Consider the following 19,597-nt stretch of genomic DNA (forward strand, 5'->3'; position numbering starts at 1 on the left):
CTGAAAATCAGCTCGCGTGCCACCTTTGGCACGCGTGCCATAGGTTGCCTACCCCTGTTTTACACTCTAGTTCAAAGAGAAATTAACTCAGGGAAGTTCTCTGGCCCATGTTATACAGGAGGCCAGACTAGATGATCACAATGGTCACCTTCAGGTCTTAGAGTCCGATTCAGCAAGGTGCTTGAGCATATGTGTAACCCACACACCCCCTGGGTGTGGTGTTTTGTTCCATCTGGTGGCACCGAGACACGAGCGAGAGAGCGAGAGAGATCTCTCAAATGAGTCTACTCTACAGCCTTAGCTAACAGCCAGCTGGTTTTTAGCTCATGCGGTAGAGGGTCATGCACTAAGCTCTAGAGGTCCCCGGTTCAATCTTGCCCACCGACGACTGGGGTCTGTTGGTGTTACATATGCACATCTTCAGACATGTGACTGTCACCACTGAGACAACTCAGAGGCTTAAAATTACATGCATGCTTAAATAACTTGAAAAATGAGGGCCTAGGAGAAAAATGCATGTTTATTTGCAGCTTCTAAAGGAACTAGAATTTGAGTAGCTTAGGCAATAAGTTGTGGGTATACACAGCCATTGTTCATAGATTTCAGGGCCAGAAGGGACCACTGTGGTCACCTGTTCTGACCTCCTGTATAACACAGCCCATAGGATTCCCCTCCCCTCAAGTAATTTCTAGATCAGATCTTTAGATTTCTTCACTGAACCCAACGCCACTGAAGAAAGCAAGCCGTCCGCAGTGCTAGTTCTTCCTCTGGGAAACCCAGCTGAGAATCCCTGGACAGTAAAGCCCGCTACTAAAGGTCAAGCCTCCTGTTTCTATGCGTGCCAGGAGAGTTCATCACCGTTCTGTTTAGTGACGTGCTTAATTGCTTGGGCCGGCTGGCAAGGAAGAAACATTTGTAAAGCTTTTCATGATTGAATCTCCTTCACGCAGGACAAAGGGTCTACGCTCCTTTACACAAGCGCTGCAAGCCATGGTCAATTTAGCCTGCTACATTTACTTATGACAACAAGCCTTGTTTGCCAAGTCATGAGTGCACTGGGGTGCGTCGAGCTGGGAATACTTTTCTCTTCCCCGCCCTCCAAAATTCTTTTAACCTTAGCAACGGCGATTGTCACGCGGGGAAAAGACCAACAAACCAGCGCCCCGGCAGCTTAGCGACAACACACATGGAAAGCCATTTGCCTCTCGCCGCTGGTTTTCTTAACTTTCTGCTTCGACTAGATGAGAAGCTTTGCAACTTGGTTAATGCTGTAATTGTGAGGTTTCCCACTGTTGGCTAAATAACCAACACAACCCCATTGCAGCAAACCAAAGGGGCTTTTAAAAAATGACATACGCACCTAAAGGGTCATTCATGCTTCTTGCAGCATTTGGATTTGTTTATGCCGGGGCTAGTGGGCCCTAAAGATTTCTTGTTTTCATGGGTGTCACTTTAGTAATCCCTGGGGATTGAACCTTCAGAGCTAGGATCTACACTTGAGTAGGGTGACCAGATGTCCCGTTTTTAAAGGGACAGTCCGGTTTTTGGGGACTTTTTCTTATATGGGCGCCTATAACCCCACCCCCATCCCGTTTTTTCATAGTTGCTATCTGGTCACCCTAATCTTGAGACATAGGACTAAGGCCCAGAGCCCTCAAGGTATTTAGGCACCTAAATGCCATTGAAATCAACAGGAATTAGGCATCTAATTACTTTTGAGGATTGGGGCCTAATTCCGACTCAGGTAACGTGCTGAACAGTGAGTTGCCTGGGAGTCGGGTCTGCTGACTACAGGGCTTTGGAGGGGCCGATTTTCAATATAATTTACTTTAAAACAGGAATTAAAAATAGTTTTTTTTCCACTTTTTTCCCCACGAATCAGAGTTTACAACTGGGTGAACAGTGGGAAAATACATTCACCAAATCCAAATCCCCCCGTCCATCCAATAGTACTTGTGCCCCTTTTGATCTGATTCTCCACAAGTGCTCAGGTGGTCATAGGAACGTTTGGAAAGAAGTTTTTATCTGTGCGAGTGGGGTGGGTATTTGTGTGTGAACTTTCTTGCCGGGGGTTGCACAAGAAGTGGTGGCAGGATGGGTGCAGAATTTGCAACAGGAAGGGGCAGTCCAGTACAGCAGGAAGAGTTATGCGCCACGTGTCTTTATAATATTGGTGGAGCATCCAGCCATTCACTTGGTTGTGCTGAGCATTGAATTTACTCTGAAAAAACACTGCTGGGGATAAACCACCCAACAGCAACAGCCAAGGGATTCATAGAATCATAGAATCACAGAATATCTGGGTTGGAAGGAACCTCACGGGGGTCATCTAGTCCAACCCCCTGCTCAAAGCAGGACCAATTCCCAACTGAATCATCCCAGCCAGGGCTTTGTCAAGCCTGACCTTAAAAACCTCTAAGGAAGGAGATTCCACCACCTCCCTAGGTAACCCATTCCAGTGCTTCACCACCCTCCTAGTGAAATAGTTTTTCCTAATATCCAACCTAGACCTCCCCTACTGCAACTTGAGACCATTACTCCTTGTTCTGTCATCTGGTACCACTGAGAACAGTCTAGATCCATCCTCTTTGGAACCCCCTTTCAGGTAGTTGAAAGCAGCTATCAAATCCCCCCTCATTCTTCTCTTCTGCAGACTAAACAATCCCAGTTCCCTCAGCCTCTCCTCATAAGTCATGTGCTCCAGCCCCCTAATCCTTTTTGTTGCCCTCCGCTGGACTCCCTCCAACCTTTCAACATCCCTCTTGTAGTGTGGGGACCAAAACTGGACACAGTACTCCAGATGAGGCCTTACCAATGTCGAATAGAGGGGAATGATCACATCCCTCGATCTGCTGGCAATGCCCCTACTTATACAGCCCAAAATGCCATTAGCCTTCTTGGCAACAAGGGCACACTGTTGACTCATATCCAGCTTCTCGTCCGCTGAAACCCCTAGGTCCTTTTCTGCAGAACTCCTTCCTAGTCATTCGGTCCCTAGTCTGTAAGAGTGAATGGGATTCAGTGAATTGCGGTGAAAAGTCGCACTAGCAGGTGGAATGGTCTTCTCTCTTGGTCCATTCACATTTGTAAAGGGGCCGAGCTAAGAGCTCAGCAGGCTAACGTCCTTCCGTTAGCTACAGAACGGTTATTGGAGGGGTAGCTGTGGTGGAAGCTTTCCCCCAACGGGCCTCAGTCATGACCTAGAGGGAACCCTCCTAGGGGTGAGAGGTTCGTTCAAGCTCCATGGCTCATTGACTTCTTGGCTTCTTTTCCAATTAACCTTGGCAGCTATTTGTGACACAAGGCTCTGGCCAGTTATTTATTACTGTTGATATATCACTCTAATCATTCACGGTGCTTTACAATAAACCCCCAACCCTGAAGAGCCTGGAGTGCAGAGGCAGAAATGGGTAACAACCCAGAGAACAAACAGACAGCACCGCGTGGTCATGACATCCGTAATGCGTCATGGAACAGATGGGTCTCAGGGTGGTCTGGGAGGAAGCTTGCTCGGCAAATATTAATTGGGAGGCTGTTCCAAGCATGAAGGGGACTGTGTGAAAGAAGGCATGGAGCTAGGTTGGACAATGGAAGCAGTGGGGGGTGGAACAGGACAAGAGTTCATTTTCATGGTCACAGAGTCAGAGAGTTTAAGGCCAGAAGGGACCCCTAGATTTATATCACAGGTCACCAACACCACACAGCAACCACACGCTAAACCCAACAATGGAAATGAGACCAAAGGAAATGAGACCTACAGAAGACTAGACTATTAAGTGCCACAGGCGGAGAATAGGAGGTGCTTTCCTCTGCTCCGGGGAGGTTGGCCAGTAAACTATTTTTCAGTAGCCTGATTTTGCAAAGTATAGAAAATTCCAAACTCTTCTCATCATTTATCACCCCTGTTTCATCATCGCAGCGGAGAGACCCAGGCACTGACAATTAAAAAGTAACATCTGCTGAGTGAAGAATTTCTGCTGCGACCTCTTCCTCAACGTTAGGCTGAAGCCGGCAGGTTTTTGCTTCCTTTCCAATACAGCGCGATAACAACTAAAAGCTTCCCCCAGTATTTCCCTGCCTGCCTTTCTGTGTTCATTATTTTGTTCCCCGCTTAAGGGAGCCGAACCAAACCAGCCGAACCAAACATCAACTGGTCGCTGCTACTTACTGAACTCGTAGAGCAGTGGTCAGACTCGCCGCTCTCAAAGAGGATGACGTCCTTTATGAAGACTGCAATGGCTCTCATGATGAAAGACATGAAGAGATGCATGTGGATGTAATTTCGAGTGCAGTGCAGTTTTCTGTTGTGGGGCGGGAGAGAAAGAGAAATAGCATTTTTAAACATCAGGACTTCATCTCAATACATTACTCTTCTGGCCGGACTGTGTTGGGAAAAACTTCTGCTTTATCCAGAATATTTTCTGATTTCAGTGTTTTGCCAAAAAGTTGACAGCTCTAGCCAAAATTCATAAATATTTGCATACTTTATACAGCGACGTGGATTATATTTTAACTTTAAAAGATATAAGTTAGGGGAACTGACATTAAGAGCATCACTGGGTTTATTCCATCCCATAGGCTTTAGCAGATTATGAAGATCTATCTGGATCAAGGAACTCTGGGGTTTTCAAGTGACACTTCCCAGCAATTAAAAGCAACAGGCCTAATATCCTGGAGATGGTCAAGTTTTACAGCCCTAAACAACATAATGGGTCTGATTCTCAGTTAGTCTGTTCCTGCGCTGGGGACAGGGATGAAGTGAGTGTGGGGCAAAGGTGGTTCTCTGTATACTGGAGCCATGAAGGTATCTGTCCAGCCCAGGTGTAAGTTACATCAGCCTCGGGGCTGCTCTAATTTATGCTCTGCTTCTTACAGCTCCTTGTAGGCTCTAGCGCAGTGCGGTGTGGCCGCATCCACAATCCACCCCCAAAGCAGGGGGCTGGGAGCAGAGGTGGTGTAGAGCCCCGTACCAGTTCTGTGCTTGTCAGGGAGGCATTGTGAGTGGCGGTACTCTCCGGGGGCTGTTTCCGCTTGCTTTAACGTCCCTTTGTGCTGCCACAGTTGCATAAACAGGTCTTAGTTTAACTAAGAACCAGGCCTAATCAGCCAACCTTAAACAACCCTCTTAAGGAACATCTCTTAAGATCAGATGGCTGGCTGCAGGGCATACCTTGCCATACACTTCTGTCATATACTTGTCTTCTAGTTCTGCGCAAGGTCAACTGGAGTCAATGGACAGACTACTCTGGAGCATTAAAATATCTCATTCCATACAAGGAGTCTCTTAGCTTGTGGAATACTCTCCCTAGGGAAATGGTGGAAGCCCCGTTGCTTGGTACAAGATTGGGGAAAAGCATTAGAACTAGATACCCTTCTGCATTGGCTTTAGGGGATGGACTAGAGAATCTAGCAAGTCTTTTCCATCTCCAGGTTGTTTGGTTCTCCGCTACTCTCTCCATTCCGTAAAAGCATGGCGGACATCACAAGCCTCTAAGATCTCTGCCCATTTTCCTAAGGGAAACAGCTGCAAATCAGAGACCAATACTGGCCCTCGGGCTTCCAAAAGCAGCCCCAGCCTCGAGTCATCCACGGTCGGCATATTGCACCATCACCATAATATTGTATGGCTGCTCTATATCCAGCGCTTAAAGGAGGTCAGAAAACGCTGGAGGACAGCTCTGCCTGTTTCTAAGGCACAGGTGGCACTCTGCTTAACTGAGCTATGTGGAGCACAGGACACCCCAAAATGTGTGACCGCGTCCTTCTTGGAGCTACTTCAACCATATTTGTCCCTCCACTGCCACCAGCCGCCTCGCTCTTGAAAGGGGTTGCTGGGCGTTCCAAATGCAAGGCACTCTCAGCCTGTAGCCAAGAATCTGCTGAGGTCCTTGGAATTAAACAATCTGTTTCCCCACCCCTACACGTTCCCTTCCCCTCCACGCCCAGGTTCTCACCTGAAGAGGCACAAAATGATCATAGCAGCAGTGAGAGCAATGAGAGATAAACTATGTCCAATGGTGTAACCGGTCTTCACTGTGCCATAGAACGTCGTCTGCCAATATAGAGAAAAGAGGCAATGATTAGGTCTTTGAGGAGCCATCAAAGATTCCTCCTTAATAAACACTTCATACAATATCACTCACTAATTCCTAGCTCACCATGGTAAAAACACCCTTTTCAGGTGTAAAATGGCAGAAGGCATGATCTAAAACCCATTGAAGCAAATGGAAACAATCCCATTGATCCCAAGAGGTCTTGGATCAGGTCCTAATTATGCAGTGATTTTACAAGGAAAAGGGCCCTACAGGGTGCAGTGTTATTTATTTAACCATAGAAGTGGCTACACGGTGATATTCATGCAGAAGAGGAAGGCTTTACACTCAGTAATACAGGGCATTGGCAGCAGATCACTTTGGTTTATCCACTAACACAGGGTGTGAGATGGTTTCATTTAATCAATGCAGACTGGGGATAGAGCTGGGATGAAAATGGGTTTTATTTCTACAGAAAAAAATGACTTTGGGGCAAAAAATAAAAACCCAGAATATGTTGGCCGAAAACACAAATATTTTGATTCAGAAATGCTTGTGTAGTGCTTCATGGGAGTTGTAGTTTGGTTGCTTCATGTTTCCATTCTCCTCTATAGGCTGGGCTCCCCAATTGGACTACATGTTCCATGATGCACCACAGTCTCCCCTCCTGGAGAGGGGAGGTGGCACATCCTGGGAGTCTCTGAGCCTGGTGCATAATGGAAGACGTAGTCCAGGTGAGGAGGTGTGTCGGCATTCTCGCCCCCAACTCTACAGATCGGGAAACCAAGACAGAGTTAACATGATCTATCCCAGGCCACAGAGGGAATTGGGAATTTGGCTGAGTCCTGTGCTTGTGTCACTAAACCATTACTCAGACTAAAAGAGAAAGGGATTATGTTCTGTTAATGAAAGCTAGGGATTGCACATCAGGACTCCTGGGTTCTGACTCTAGCTCTGCCATTGACTCTCTGTTTAATGTTAGGCAATTTGTTTAATCTCTCCATGTCTCCAGTTCCTTGGGAACACCACCACTTATATCACAGGGGGGATTAATTAGTGTGGACCAGATTCTGATCTCTATTACCCAGGGTAATTACAGAGATAACTACATTGACTTCAACTGAGTAACTTCCACATTTACCCCAGTGTAACTGAGATCAGAATGAGTCCACTGATGTTTGTAAAGAGCATTGAGGACATCAGATGAAATGTGAGATAACACAGTATTAGTAGTATTAACTCTATGAGTAGCGTTGCTCCCAAAATGCATTCAGCAATGTAACGATTCTGTAGAACACCAGGGGACTGATTTGCTCTACATTTGTAGGCCACATTTACACTCACATTAAATGCACTTACAGATTGCACTCTTAGGCCCCTATCTAATAGTGAGTGTGATTAATCTCTGGAACAATTCACCAAAGGTTATGGTGGATTCTCCATCATTGGCAATTTTTAGATCAAGACTGGATTTTTTTTTAAATAGATGTTCTGGTTCAAAAGGAATTATTCTGGGGAAGTTTTATGGCCTGTGTGATACGGGAGGTCAGACTAGATGATCAGAATGGTCCCTTCTAGCTTTGGAATCTATGAATCTAGCCATATAAGAACAGAAGAACGGCCATACTGGGTCAGATCAAAGGTCCATCTAGCTCAGTATCCTGTCTTCCGACAGGGGCCAATGCCAGGTGCTTTAGAGGGAATGAACAGAACATAGATGAAGTGATCTATCCCATGTTACTCATACGTGCACAAAACTGGGAGTTTGCACATACCCATCCAAATAATGAATGCAAAATGGGCCAGCGTTTGCAAATGCAAACATTTTGAAAAATCAGACCACAGATATATGGCTGTACAGCCATAGGGATCAGAAGTACACCACTTTGATGCTCGTACATTCCACATTCCGTGGGCTGCCAGAGTTCAGGAACAAAGTCTTCCAAAAAGTGCTCATGCATATTTCATACTTTTCATGTTGTTTTTGAGTTGTGCTTAGTAGACATTAAAAATTCAGGAGACGTTTCAAACCTGGATGACTATCACCCTAGGGTGGAGCTCATGTCTCACTGGCTGATACACTCTGTCTTCCTCCCTCTTTCCAATCCTCCCTCTCCCTCCCCCCAAAAGTGATAGCCAACTCAACAAATCACTTCTATTCATCTTCACAGTTGAGTAACGTACAGCATGTTAGTGCCTAAGCCACATTTTGGCTCAAGCGGCATCATAAAGCGGTGTGAGTCAAAAGAAAATAATTAAGAGAGAATTAAAAGAACACAATGTGTGTTCTCTTGGTAACAAGGCATTTATGCAATTCTGCAATCCATTGGGTCTTCAAAGCTGGTAACAGGAATTCCCAAAATCCCCTTGTGCTCAGAACACAAACTAGAGTTCTTAGAGGAGGCCCTTTGCATTCCTGAGCCGTAACAATGGGTTTCAAAACTTGGAGCCCGGGCCTTAAGTTTTGATCTTAGAAACAAGACACTTGAAGAGGTGAAGCTCTGGCTGGCCCCTTCAATAGGGCACTGATGTTCTTTGTGCAAGTCTCCTTTAGCATTTTCTGTCTGATTTGGCCATTATTAAGGCTGGCTAAGCCCTCTTGAGATTTTCCATGTAATCACTTGATTGTCTCTGTAATGTGGGAGTACTGGGAGAGACTTAGGAGAAGTATGGGCCGGATACAAGTGTCTGTCAATACAGAGATACTTTTATTACCAAGCCTCCTGTTGCCTAGCACTCACTTATGCTGACGCAGGCAGTAATGCAGGGAAACACATGCACACAGTGGAGCTGTGTTTATGTGAGACAAAAGCATGGATCCAGTCCCCTCTCATGCTTTGCTAGTGCAGCCTACCGGCTGACTCCAAGGCTAAGATTTTCAAAGTTGACTAGGGGATTTAGCCACACAGCTCCCATGAATTTCAATGGGAGTTAGGTGGCTAAATTTCCTAGTCATCTTTGAAAACCTCAATCCAGGTCTCCCTGTGTAGGCTGGCTATGACTGGTTTATTCCAGTGAGGGACCAAGCTCAACCCTTTGGCTAAATGCTGCACATGGAAGTCTGCAATAAATTATGTGACAGCCCCCACTTTTAATACAGAGGGGTGGCATGTAGAGACTATATGTCCCAACATATAATGTCCAATGCTCCATCTTGTTCTGTTACCAATATAATTCCTATGTAATATATATATACATATATACAAGCACACACACATTGATATTAATATCTATACCATTAATTACTCACATAGAAACACTCCTAAACACTTGACAGTTTTGTTAGAAAACTGAATAATGTAACTTGAGTACATGCCATGCCCTAGGTATTCCCTACAGCTTTCGAGATTCTTAGCTTTATCAGCATCGCTCCACTGATGTCATAGATTCATAGATTCAAGGACTGGAAGGGACCTCGAAAGGTCATCGAGTCCAGTCCCCTGCCCACATGGCAGGTCCCAATACTGTCTAGACCATCCCTGATGGTCAATAGACTTGTGCCAATGTACACCTTCAGCAGACCCTGTAACTATAGGACATTTAGGTAATACTGCAAATACTGAGGTCACCGTATTTACTAAATGAAGGTAAAGCTGGCAAATGGACTCTGTCTAGAGGGCGACCGTAGTTTGCCAAATACTTTAGGGGGAAAGACATTATGGCTGAAAATGTTCAAACGTGGATATCTACAGTGAGGCAGCTATATCTATAAATAGTCAGATGCCTGATTTCCAGAGGTGCGGAGTACATGCAACTCCCACTGAAGTCAATGGGATTTTGCAGGTGCTCAACATCTGGCTCTTTGATGTCAACGCTGACTAGCAGGAATGCTTGCGCTCTATTTCCAGGTGATCTCGGTCAGAAGGACAGCGACCTTCTTGTTAGACCTTGAGGATCAGGGGGTGAAAGGGAAAAATGAGGTGAAGCAGTCAAGAGATTCCTCTATGCACCCCTGAGGAAATAGCCATATTGAATTCTACTCATCAGGGCTTTACAGACCTCTTCTATTGGAGTGCTGTTGGTATCGTACCCACAAGCTGCTGCATAGGGGGCAGGATACATGTCTGCCCAGCCTTGGCTTGTGCAGTTCCTGGTCACATTACCTAGAAGGAAAAGAGCAGGATGATTACACAATGAGCACGTTGATTTGATGTTCAAAAAACCAGGCATCACTTGCAAATTTAAATTCCAGATCATGAATTTTACAACACTCGGGGCCAAATCCCGACCTCCTTAGTTATTATTTAGTACTGGTATTATAATAGCACCTGTAGACCGGGCCCCATTGTGTGCAGCACTGTACAGACACATAGTTTGCGACAGTCCCTGCCCCGGGAGTGTTTCTATATCTAAACAGACAAGAGAAGCATTATTGTTCCCATTTTACAGGTGGGGAGCTAAAGGAAGAGAACTATGAAATCACTTGCCCAAGATGACAGTTATGCAAGAGGTTTGTGGCATTGCACCCAGATTCCCCGTGTCCCTTCCAGGGCCTTACCCCCACACCCAGCCTTTCTGTGCTACTCAAGCAAAAGCCGTGGAAGTCAATGGGAGTGTTGTTTGAGTGAGGACTAAGGACCTCTGATTTGGCTGTAGGAAAACAACAGATGTCCACAGGTTGTCCCGCATGCTTTAACATGTGTTCTGGAGGGATAAGAATTCTTGGACACTGTAGCGCTGGCAAATCAACTAACTTGTGTATGACCCATAACAACTTAACAAGAGGCCTTGCAGTTGTAATCAAGACAATCCACTTATGTATGGGTATCAAAGATATGCTAATTAAGCTAGCAAACCCCAACTCATTCACTTTGTATTGATAAGAAGCAAGGAATAATTGCTAAGTGTATTTGTCTGTGTTTACCTATATCCTGTTAGAAGTTTACCAAGCTAATCAAATGAGCTTTTAGATGCTAAATCCTTTTCATGTCTTAATTGCCTTCACATCATGTATGCAACTGTGTTCAGTTAACCTTAAGATCAAAGATGTGAGACACCGCAGGAAATTAATAATATTACTTATATTGTCTTCAACTTATTGATCCTGTTATAATGAAGGATTGGCTAATTGTCTTATGTAAATGAGTGCAACTAGGTTACCTGTGTATGCACAGGAGATAGAAGATTAACTTCAAAGCAAGGGTCGTAGTTTAACAATGAAGGGCCACAAACTACCTGCAGTGCCTATTCTTCCTTGGAGGAAAGCCTTGCTATGACAAGTTCTTATCAGACTGTTAGGAACCTATAAATACTGAACCTTGGGCACGATCCTGCATCTCTAGTCTGCTGAACTTTAAAGAGGGAAAGTTTAAGCTGAGGGACTGAGATCTTCCAAGCAGTTACTTGGAATGCCTTAGAAAAGGCATGGAAAGACTCTAGCAGACTACATCTAAGCTGCCTTTGGATTCTAACCTTTTGGGATGTTTCCAGAGACTTTTGCAAGCCATTAGATTCACCCATCACCACTGGACTCACCCATCACCACTTGTAATGTATATAATCTTTTAACCATTTAACAATGCTCTTCTTTTATTAATAAATCTTTAGATAGTTTACTAGGGATTGTCTGGCAGTGTGATATTTGGGTAAGATTTGAAATATATATTGACCAGGGGGTAAGTGTCTGATCCTTTAGGAATGGTAGAACCTCACATCCGGTGAACTGGGTTTTCAGTAACCTCTCACTATATTAGACCAGTTTGTCTAGATAGGAACCAAGGGCTGGAATGCCTAAAGGTTTCTTGTTAACCAGTGTGGTGCTACAGAAGTTCTTTGTTACCAGTTGGTGAATCTAATTATAGAATAAACCCCCAGTTTTGGGGGATTGTCTGCCCCATTTCTTGCTGTCTGCCTGAGTGTGGCATTCTCAGGGTGGTCCATCCCAGGCATCCGGTCACAGCCACGTATAAGCAAGTCATGTGCTAGGTAATTTTTTGAGCTGGAAGAACAGGTTCAGGAAACATAAAAGCCACCCTTTCCAACCTTCACCCAAACTAGACAAAACTCAGGATGATCTTTGTTAGAGGTTCAAAATGTCTACTTAGCTCACACCTCTGTACTCCTGGGACCAGCTGGGACTGACCACAGGAGTGCCCAATGTATCCCAAGGAAAACTGCTCTCATAGTATTTCTTGCCTCATTAGCGTTTCTTGCTTTCAGATACCTAAAGCCTGTTCTACCAGGACTTCTAGCCCAGGTCTGCAGACCAAAGAGATTAACCTGTTTTGAATAAACATCAAATCCCGAATGTCAGGTCCTGACTCAGAAAGCACGGAACATCCTCAACTCACAAATAGGTGCTCATTCCCTTGCAGAACCGTCACATTGACTGAGCACAGTGGAGCAAATTATTCGTTGTCAATACTATTTGTGGCAAATGTAGCCTTTTTTCCTGTTTCTGAAGTATTCACAAACTTCTGCGGCGATATCTGCTACTCATGAGTAACAATCAAAGAAGTGATTCTTATTTATTATTCGCATTGTACTAGCACCCAGAGATCTGTGATGCACTCGTACAGATCTGAAACTGTTGTTCCCTAGCACGCTGCAGTAGCTGCACGCAGATTGCATAGCACAAAGCGTTTTCCCTGTCCTACCATCTAGAAGTCAAGCCATGTCTGCACTTTCATTACTTCCATTACTTTTTATAGGGGTTTAAATTACAACCGTAACATTTCACTTGGAGGTGAAAAACCCATGCTCAGTGGAACCATGGCAATCAGTATGCAATGCTCTCTCTCTCCCTCTGAATGACATGTATATTTCAGTGCTTCTTCATATGTGCAGCGTGGGCATAGACTCTATCATCTGAATTACTGGGTCTTGTATTTCCTGCTAAAGGCAATCCCCTCCATTTAGAGTGTTTTTCGGTGGTTTCAATTTCTTGTTTCTTATCTGATTAGCTGAAGCAACTGATGCTTATTTCGTTCTGTGGTTTGCTTGGATCATTTCCCCACACCTTTGAGTTTCTAATTTCTTGTTCATTTGTTAGTCTTGAACAGTAGCACCTGGCTCTCAGACAACGCTTCCCATCAAAAGGATCTTAGAGCACTTTACTGAGAAATCTTTTTTCCATTTTAACAGAGAAGGAAACTGAGGCAGAGTAGCACTATCTAGCACAATGGGGCTGCAAGCTAAGATGGGGCCTTTAGTTGAGGGGGAGGGATCGCTCAGTGGTTTGAGCATTGGCCTGCTAAACCCAGGGCTGTGAATTCAATCCTTGAGGGGGCCACTTAGGAATCTGGGGCAAAATCAGTATTTGGTCCTGCTAGTGAAGGCAGGGGGCTGGACTCAATGACCTTTCAGGGTCCCTTCCAGTTCTATGAGATAGGTATATCTCCATATATATATATATATATTTATGTTAGCAACAAGAAGAAAGTTAAGGAAAGTGTGGGCCCCTTACTAAATGAGGGAGGCAACCTAGTGACCGAGGATGTGGAAAAAGCTAATATACTCAATGCTTTTTTTGCCTCTGTCTTCACGAACAAGGTTAGCTCCCAGACTGCTGCACTGGGCAGCACAGTATGGGGAGAAGGTGACCAGCCCTCTGTGGAGAAAGAAGTGGTTCGGGACTATTTAGAAAAACTGGACGAGCACAAGTCTATGGGGCCGGATGCGCTGCATCCGAGGGTGCTAAAGGAGTTGGCGGATGTGATTGCAGAGCCTTTGGCCATTATCTTTGAAAACTCATGGCGATCGGGGGAGGTCCCGGATGACTGGAAAAAGGCTAATGTAGTGCTCATCTTTAAAAAAGGGAAGAACGAGTATCCGGGGAACTACAGGACAGTCAGCCTCACCTCAGTCCCTGGAAAAATCATGGAGCAGGTCCTCAAGGAATCAATTCTGAAGCACTTGGAGGAGAGGAAAGTGGATTCACCAAGGGCAAGTCATGCCTGACTAACCTAACTGCATTCTATGAGGAGATAACTGACTCTGTGGATGAGGGGAAAGCGGTGGATGTGTTATTCCTTGACTTTAGCAAAGCTTTTGATACGGTCTCCCACAGTATTCTTGCCACCAAGTTAAAGAAGTATGGGCTGGATGAATGGACTATAAAGTGGATAGAAAGCTGGCTATATCGTCGGGCTCAACAGGTAGTGATCAACGGCTCCATGTCTAGTTGGCAGCTGGTTTCAAGCGGAGTGCCCCAAGGGTCGGTCCTGGGGCCGGTTTTGTTCAATATCTTCATTAATGATCTGGAGGATGGCGTGGACTGCACTCTCAGCAAGTTTGCAGATGACACTAAACTGGGAGGAGTGGTAGATACGCTGGAGGGTAGGGATAGGATACAGAGGGACCTAGACAAATTAGAGGATTGGGCCAAAAGAAACCTGATGAGGTTCAACAAGGACAAGTGCAGAGTCCTGCACTTAGGACGGAAAAATCCCATTCACTGTTACAGACTAGGGACCAAATGGCTAGGCAGCAGTTCTGCAGAAAAGGACCTAGGGGTTACGGTGGACGAGAAGCTGGATCTGAGTCAACAGTGTGCCCTTGTTGCCAAGAAGGCTAACGGCATTTTGGGCTGTATAAGTAGGGGCATTGCCAGCAGATCGAGGGACATGATCGTTCCTCTCTATTCGACATTGGTGAGGCCTCACCTGGAGTAGTGTGTCCAGTTTTGGGCCCCACACTACAAGAAGGATGTGGAAAGGTTGGAGGGAGTCCAGCGGAGGGCAACAAAAATGATTAGGGGGCTGGAGTACATGACTTATGAGGAGAGGCTGAGGGAACTGGGATTGTTTAGTCTGCAGAAGAGAAGAATGAGGGGGGATTTGATAGCTGCTTTCAACTACCTGAAAGGGGGTTCCAAAGAGGATGGAGCTCGGCTGTTCTCAGTGGTGGCAGATGACAGAACAAGGAGTAATGGTCTCAAGTTGCAGTGGGGGAGGTTTAGGTTGGATATTAGGAAAAACTTTTTCACTAGGAGGGTGGTGAAGCACTGGAATGGGTTACCTAGGGAGGTGGTGGAATCTCCTTCCTTAGAGGTTTTTAAGGTCAGGCTTGACAAAGCCCTGGCTGGGATGATTTAGTTGGGATTAAGTCCTGCTTTGAGCAGGGGGTTGGACTGGATGACCTCCTGAGGTCCCTTCCAACCCTGATATTCTATGATTCTATGATACTGTAATCAGGGCCGGCTCCAGGCACCAGCTTAACAAGCAGGTGCTTGGGGCGGCCAAGGGAGAGGGGCGGCACCTGCGGCAATTCGGGGGTGGCAGGTCCCTCACTCCCTCTAGGAGCGAAGGACCTGCCGCTGAACTGCCGCCGCCGATCGCGGCTTTTTTTTTTTGCTTGGGGCGGCAGAAATGCTGGAGCCGGCCCTGACTGTAATACAAATACACTGTAAATGTAGTAAATAAATAAAGAACTAATGAGACCACTGGGCAATATGGCATACTTATTCAACTCCGGTTTTCCCTCCCCACAGTGACTTGTGGCTCACCACCCTCAGTTCATGTTCACACTTCTGAGCTAAGCTTTTATCAAGCTTTGCCTACTAGTACGCACACAGGAGGCCCAAATGCAGGGCTTTTACTGCCAGAGACGCTCTCAGATGTAGGCCAGAGGTGAACTTGTAAAGAAAAGTTTATTTTTATCACTTTGTTCTGGGGCTGGAAGCGTGAGTGAATTGATGCTGTTGTGATGAGAAGCGAAAAGAACAAAGCGAGCTGCAAAAAGCTGCTGCTGCATGGAGGTCACTACAGCAGCCGAGCCTCTGATTCAGACATCAGACTCTGAGGTCTTGGTATAAATGTCAAAGGCCAAAATTTCTCTCTCTTGGTTTAAGGGAATCTCACTTTCTTAGAAGTTTTCTCTACTTCCTTTTGTAGTTCACATGTTTTTGGAATTCACAAAGCCAAGAACGTAATCCCTCAAGATTCTAAACTCCCTTTTTCTGTAATGGCAGCTTGGGGTGTACAAGAAATACACGATTTTAGGGACCTAGGTCCGAAGGCAGATTAAACTTTTGTGGGGCCGTGGGCCGAGCAAGTGGAGGTCCCTACCCACCCCTTCTGCCTGCATTCCCCTCTCCTCGCCCCCTACCCCCACCCCGTGCTCCTGATGGGAAGCGGGGTCGGGGTGCAGGGGCTTGTCCCATTCCACCCGCCCAGCGCTCCTGCCAGGGAGTAGGGTCGGGGCAGAGGGGTTTCCCTCGTTCCCCAGCAGGAGCACCGGGCGGGCAGAGCAGGTCAGGGCACAGGGGTACCCATTTTTCTGGGGCGCCCCAATTGGCCAGGGCCCCTGGGCATGGGCCCCATTAGCCCAGTGGCTAATCCGCCACTGCCTAGGTCAGGGCCGGCTCTAGGATTTTTGCCGCCCAAAGCAAAAACAATTTTGGCCGCCCCCCCCCCCGTTTTTTAATTACCCCACCCCCGCCCCGCCTCAACTCCGCCCCTTCCCCAAATACCCAGCCCTGCCTCCTCCCCCCAGGCTCTCAAGCCTAGGAGGGAGGGAGGGAGGGGGAGAAGCGGCGCCCGCGCTGCGGCCTCTCGGCGTCATCCCCTCCCTCCCAGGATCTCAAGCCTGGGAGGGAGGGGGAGCAGCGGTGCGCGAAACAGCTGTTTCGTGTGCCACGGCCGCTCGGGATCTCCCCCTCCCTCCCTCCCTCCCAGGTTTGAGAGTCTGGGAGGGAGGGAGGGAGGGAGGGAGAGACCCCGAGCGGCCGCGGCGCGCGAAACAGCTGTTTCGCGCGCCAGCAGCAGCGGAGGTGAGCTAGGGCGGCGGGGGCACATTTCTAGGGGCGGCATTCTGGCGCCGGCCATGCCGCCCCTAAAAATGTGCTGCCCCAAGCACCAGCTTGTTTTGCTGGTGCCTAGAGCCGGCCCTGGCCTAGGTCTTATCTCACGTCTGTATTCCTGCAGACTAAAGGCAATGGACAAAGTCTCTTCCTGAAGTGGACACCAATTCGAACCAATATTTGGCATTACAGTGATGGACGAACTTCTAAAAATTCAAAATTGAGGTTCAGTTTGGATAAAGAACCCCAAAATCTCAATGCTTATCCTTAACCTCACCCCAGGAGGGGAAGGATGGCCTAGTGGTTAAAGCACTGGATTGGCATTTAGGAGGTCTGGGCTGACTTTCTATGTGGCCACTTGATTTGTCTGTGCCTCAGTTCCCCATCTGTAAACGCACCCTCTGTTTAGTTACATTGTAAGTTACATATTCAGGGCAGGGATTAATCTGTTTATACAGTGCCTGGCACAATGGGGCTCTGGTCTCGGTTAGGGTCACCCGCGGTGCCAGTGTAATTCAAATATTACCAAGAGTGACAAACTAACTGAACTTCATTTCTCATAAGGAAAGGCTGAAGTTTCTGGTATGTCTGGCCTCGCTGAGAGTAATAAAACCACAACATCTCTTACAATAGTTCAGCTTCCTATCTTGGCCAGAGTCACGAAATGCAAATGTAGCACAAACATAAATACCATAACATTGTTAGTAGTACTTAGTTTTGCAATGCAGACGCACCTAGGACCCCCAGTCACGGACGAGGACCCCACTGTCTTAGGTGCTGCACAAAACACAGAACAAAAAACGGGTCACTGCCCCAAAGAGGTTGCAATCTAAGTATATGACAAGAGACAACAGATGGATACAGACCGATGGCGGAGCTCAAGGAAACAATGAGACAATATTGGTCAGCATTAGGTTGACCAAATGTCCCGATTTTATAGGGACACTCCCGATTTTTGGGTCTTTTTCTTATATAGGCTCCTATTACCCCCCACCTCCTGTCCCGATTTTTCACATGCTGATGGGTCACCCTAGTCAGCATGTGGTCTCAGCACACCAGCAGCCTAACTGTTGTCCAGGTTTTTTTGTAGGCAAATGAGTTTTAAGATCTGAAGGAGGACAATGTATTCTGCAAGCTTACGTTAAGATGATAATAAGGTCATAGAATAGGACTATTAGGCAGAAATGCAAGAGAACTATAAACCCAGACCTATAAGAAGTAGTTTAAGCAGACAGCATAAGTATGAGGGCTAACAGTCTGAGCAGAAGTAGGTAGCTTAATAGAGTTCGCCTAAGTACGTAAACTAACAGTGACCTTAAGTCACAAGATGGCATATGACTTTGTTTTGCAATAATTGTAAGTGCTGAAATTAAGGGGAAACGGCTGACAGGTAGCCACAAGAAGGCAGTTTGTACCAATTTTAGGATATTTGTGGAGGAAAACATCAGCAGATAGTTATGGGAACTGATTGATGTATATGTTCATGAGGGTAAATTAATGAATATACTAGGGTTTAGGATGAGGACACCCCATGCATATGCATGATGGACACCAGGGGCTATAAAACGCTCAGCCGTGGGGAAAGCCTTTGGAGTTCTCTATCGGCATGCTGGATTCAGACTAGGATCTGTCCCTTTGAGTCCTCCCCAAGGATAGAATGAGTAAACACATGTAATGGTGCAGGACATTATTACAGGATGGTATTGTTAGGATATAGATATTCAGGCCTGTCTGCAAAGGCCTATACTTTAAGAATGTAGGTGTATTCTTATCACTTAGCTAGTTATAGAGGCATAAAAGAAAGAATCAAAATCACAGTCTGCCGGTGTAAGGGCCTTCTCTTACTGTGACAGTCTGAGGCCTTGTTCTTAGGGTAATGCCTTCGGCTAAGCAGCAGAGGCAGCCATATGCTGGGAAGCCTACGGTCACATCCTCACATTCCAAACTAGTCACATTGAAATAAGGTGCTATTGGGCTGTTAGGAAGGCCATCCTGTCCTGATATTCTTATCACCGCCAGAGAAAGGGAAGAGCCTAGAAGATGTAAAAGGAAACTTAGTTTGATAGCATCCTGTCTGGCAAGAACTCACTTATCAATAGCTGGGGTATGAAATCCTCATTTCTGTATTGTTCTATCACTGTAGTCTCTACTTCCCTATGATATGCAAACTAGACACAATCAACTCAGGGCTAAATAGGGATTGGGAATGGCTGAGCCATTGCAAACATTGAATCTATCTCCCCTTGTAAGTATTCTCACACTTGCTTCTTATCAAACTGTCTGTACTTGGCTACCTTGATTATCACTTCAAAAGTTTTTTTTCTCTTACTTAATTGGCCTCTCAGAGTTGGTAAGACAACTCCCACCTGTTCATGCTCTCTGTACGTGTGTATATATATCTCCTCGATTATATGTTTCACTCAATATGCATCCGAAGAAGTGGGTTGTAGCCCACGAAAGCTTATGCTCTAATAAATTTGTTAGTCTCTAAGGTGCCACAAGTACTCCTGTTCTTTTTGCGGATACAGACTAACATGGCTGCTACTCTGATACTTCCCTATTGTTTGTCTGTATAATCTCTGTCTGGTTCTGTAATTGTTTCTATCTGCTGTATAATTAATTTTGTTGGGTGTAAACCAATTAAGGTGGTGGGATATAATTGGTTAAATAATCATGTTACAATATGTCAGGATTGGTTAGTTAAATTTCAGTAAAATGATTGGTTAAGGTATAGCTAAGCAGAACTCAAGTTTTACTGTATAGTCGGCAGTCAATCAGGAAGTAAGGGGGGGAATGAGAACAGAGAACGGGGGTGGGGGAATTG

General features: G+C 46.0%; 1 protein-coding gene across 1 annotated transcript in view; it reads right to left on the reverse strand.

Annotated features, from left to right (window-relative positions):
• Nucleotides 1–19,597, reverse strand: part of VIPR1 (vasoactive intestinal peptide receptor 1) — a 117,190-nt gene that overhangs the window by 43,255 nt on the left and 54,338 nt on the right. The window contains exons 3-5 of the mRNA XM_024211855.2: nt 10,032–10,135; nt 5,955–6,052; nt 4,169–4,301 (exon numbers count right to left, since the gene is read on the reverse strand). Coding sequence (XP_024067623.1) covers nt 4,169–4,301; nt 5,955–6,052; nt 10,032–10,135 — 335 coding nt within the window. The remainder of the gene's footprint in view (nt 1–4,168; nt 4,302–5,954; nt 6,053–10,031; nt 10,136–19,597) is intronic.

This window comes from Terrapene carolina, unplaced genomic scaffold (genome assembly GCF_002925995.2).
Source record: "Terrapene carolina triunguis isolate 2854851 unplaced genomic scaffold, T_m_triunguis-2.0 Scaffold111, whole genome shotgun sequence".
Lineage (NCBI taxonomy): Eukaryota > Metazoa > Chordata > Testudines > Emydidae > Terrapene > Terrapene triunguis.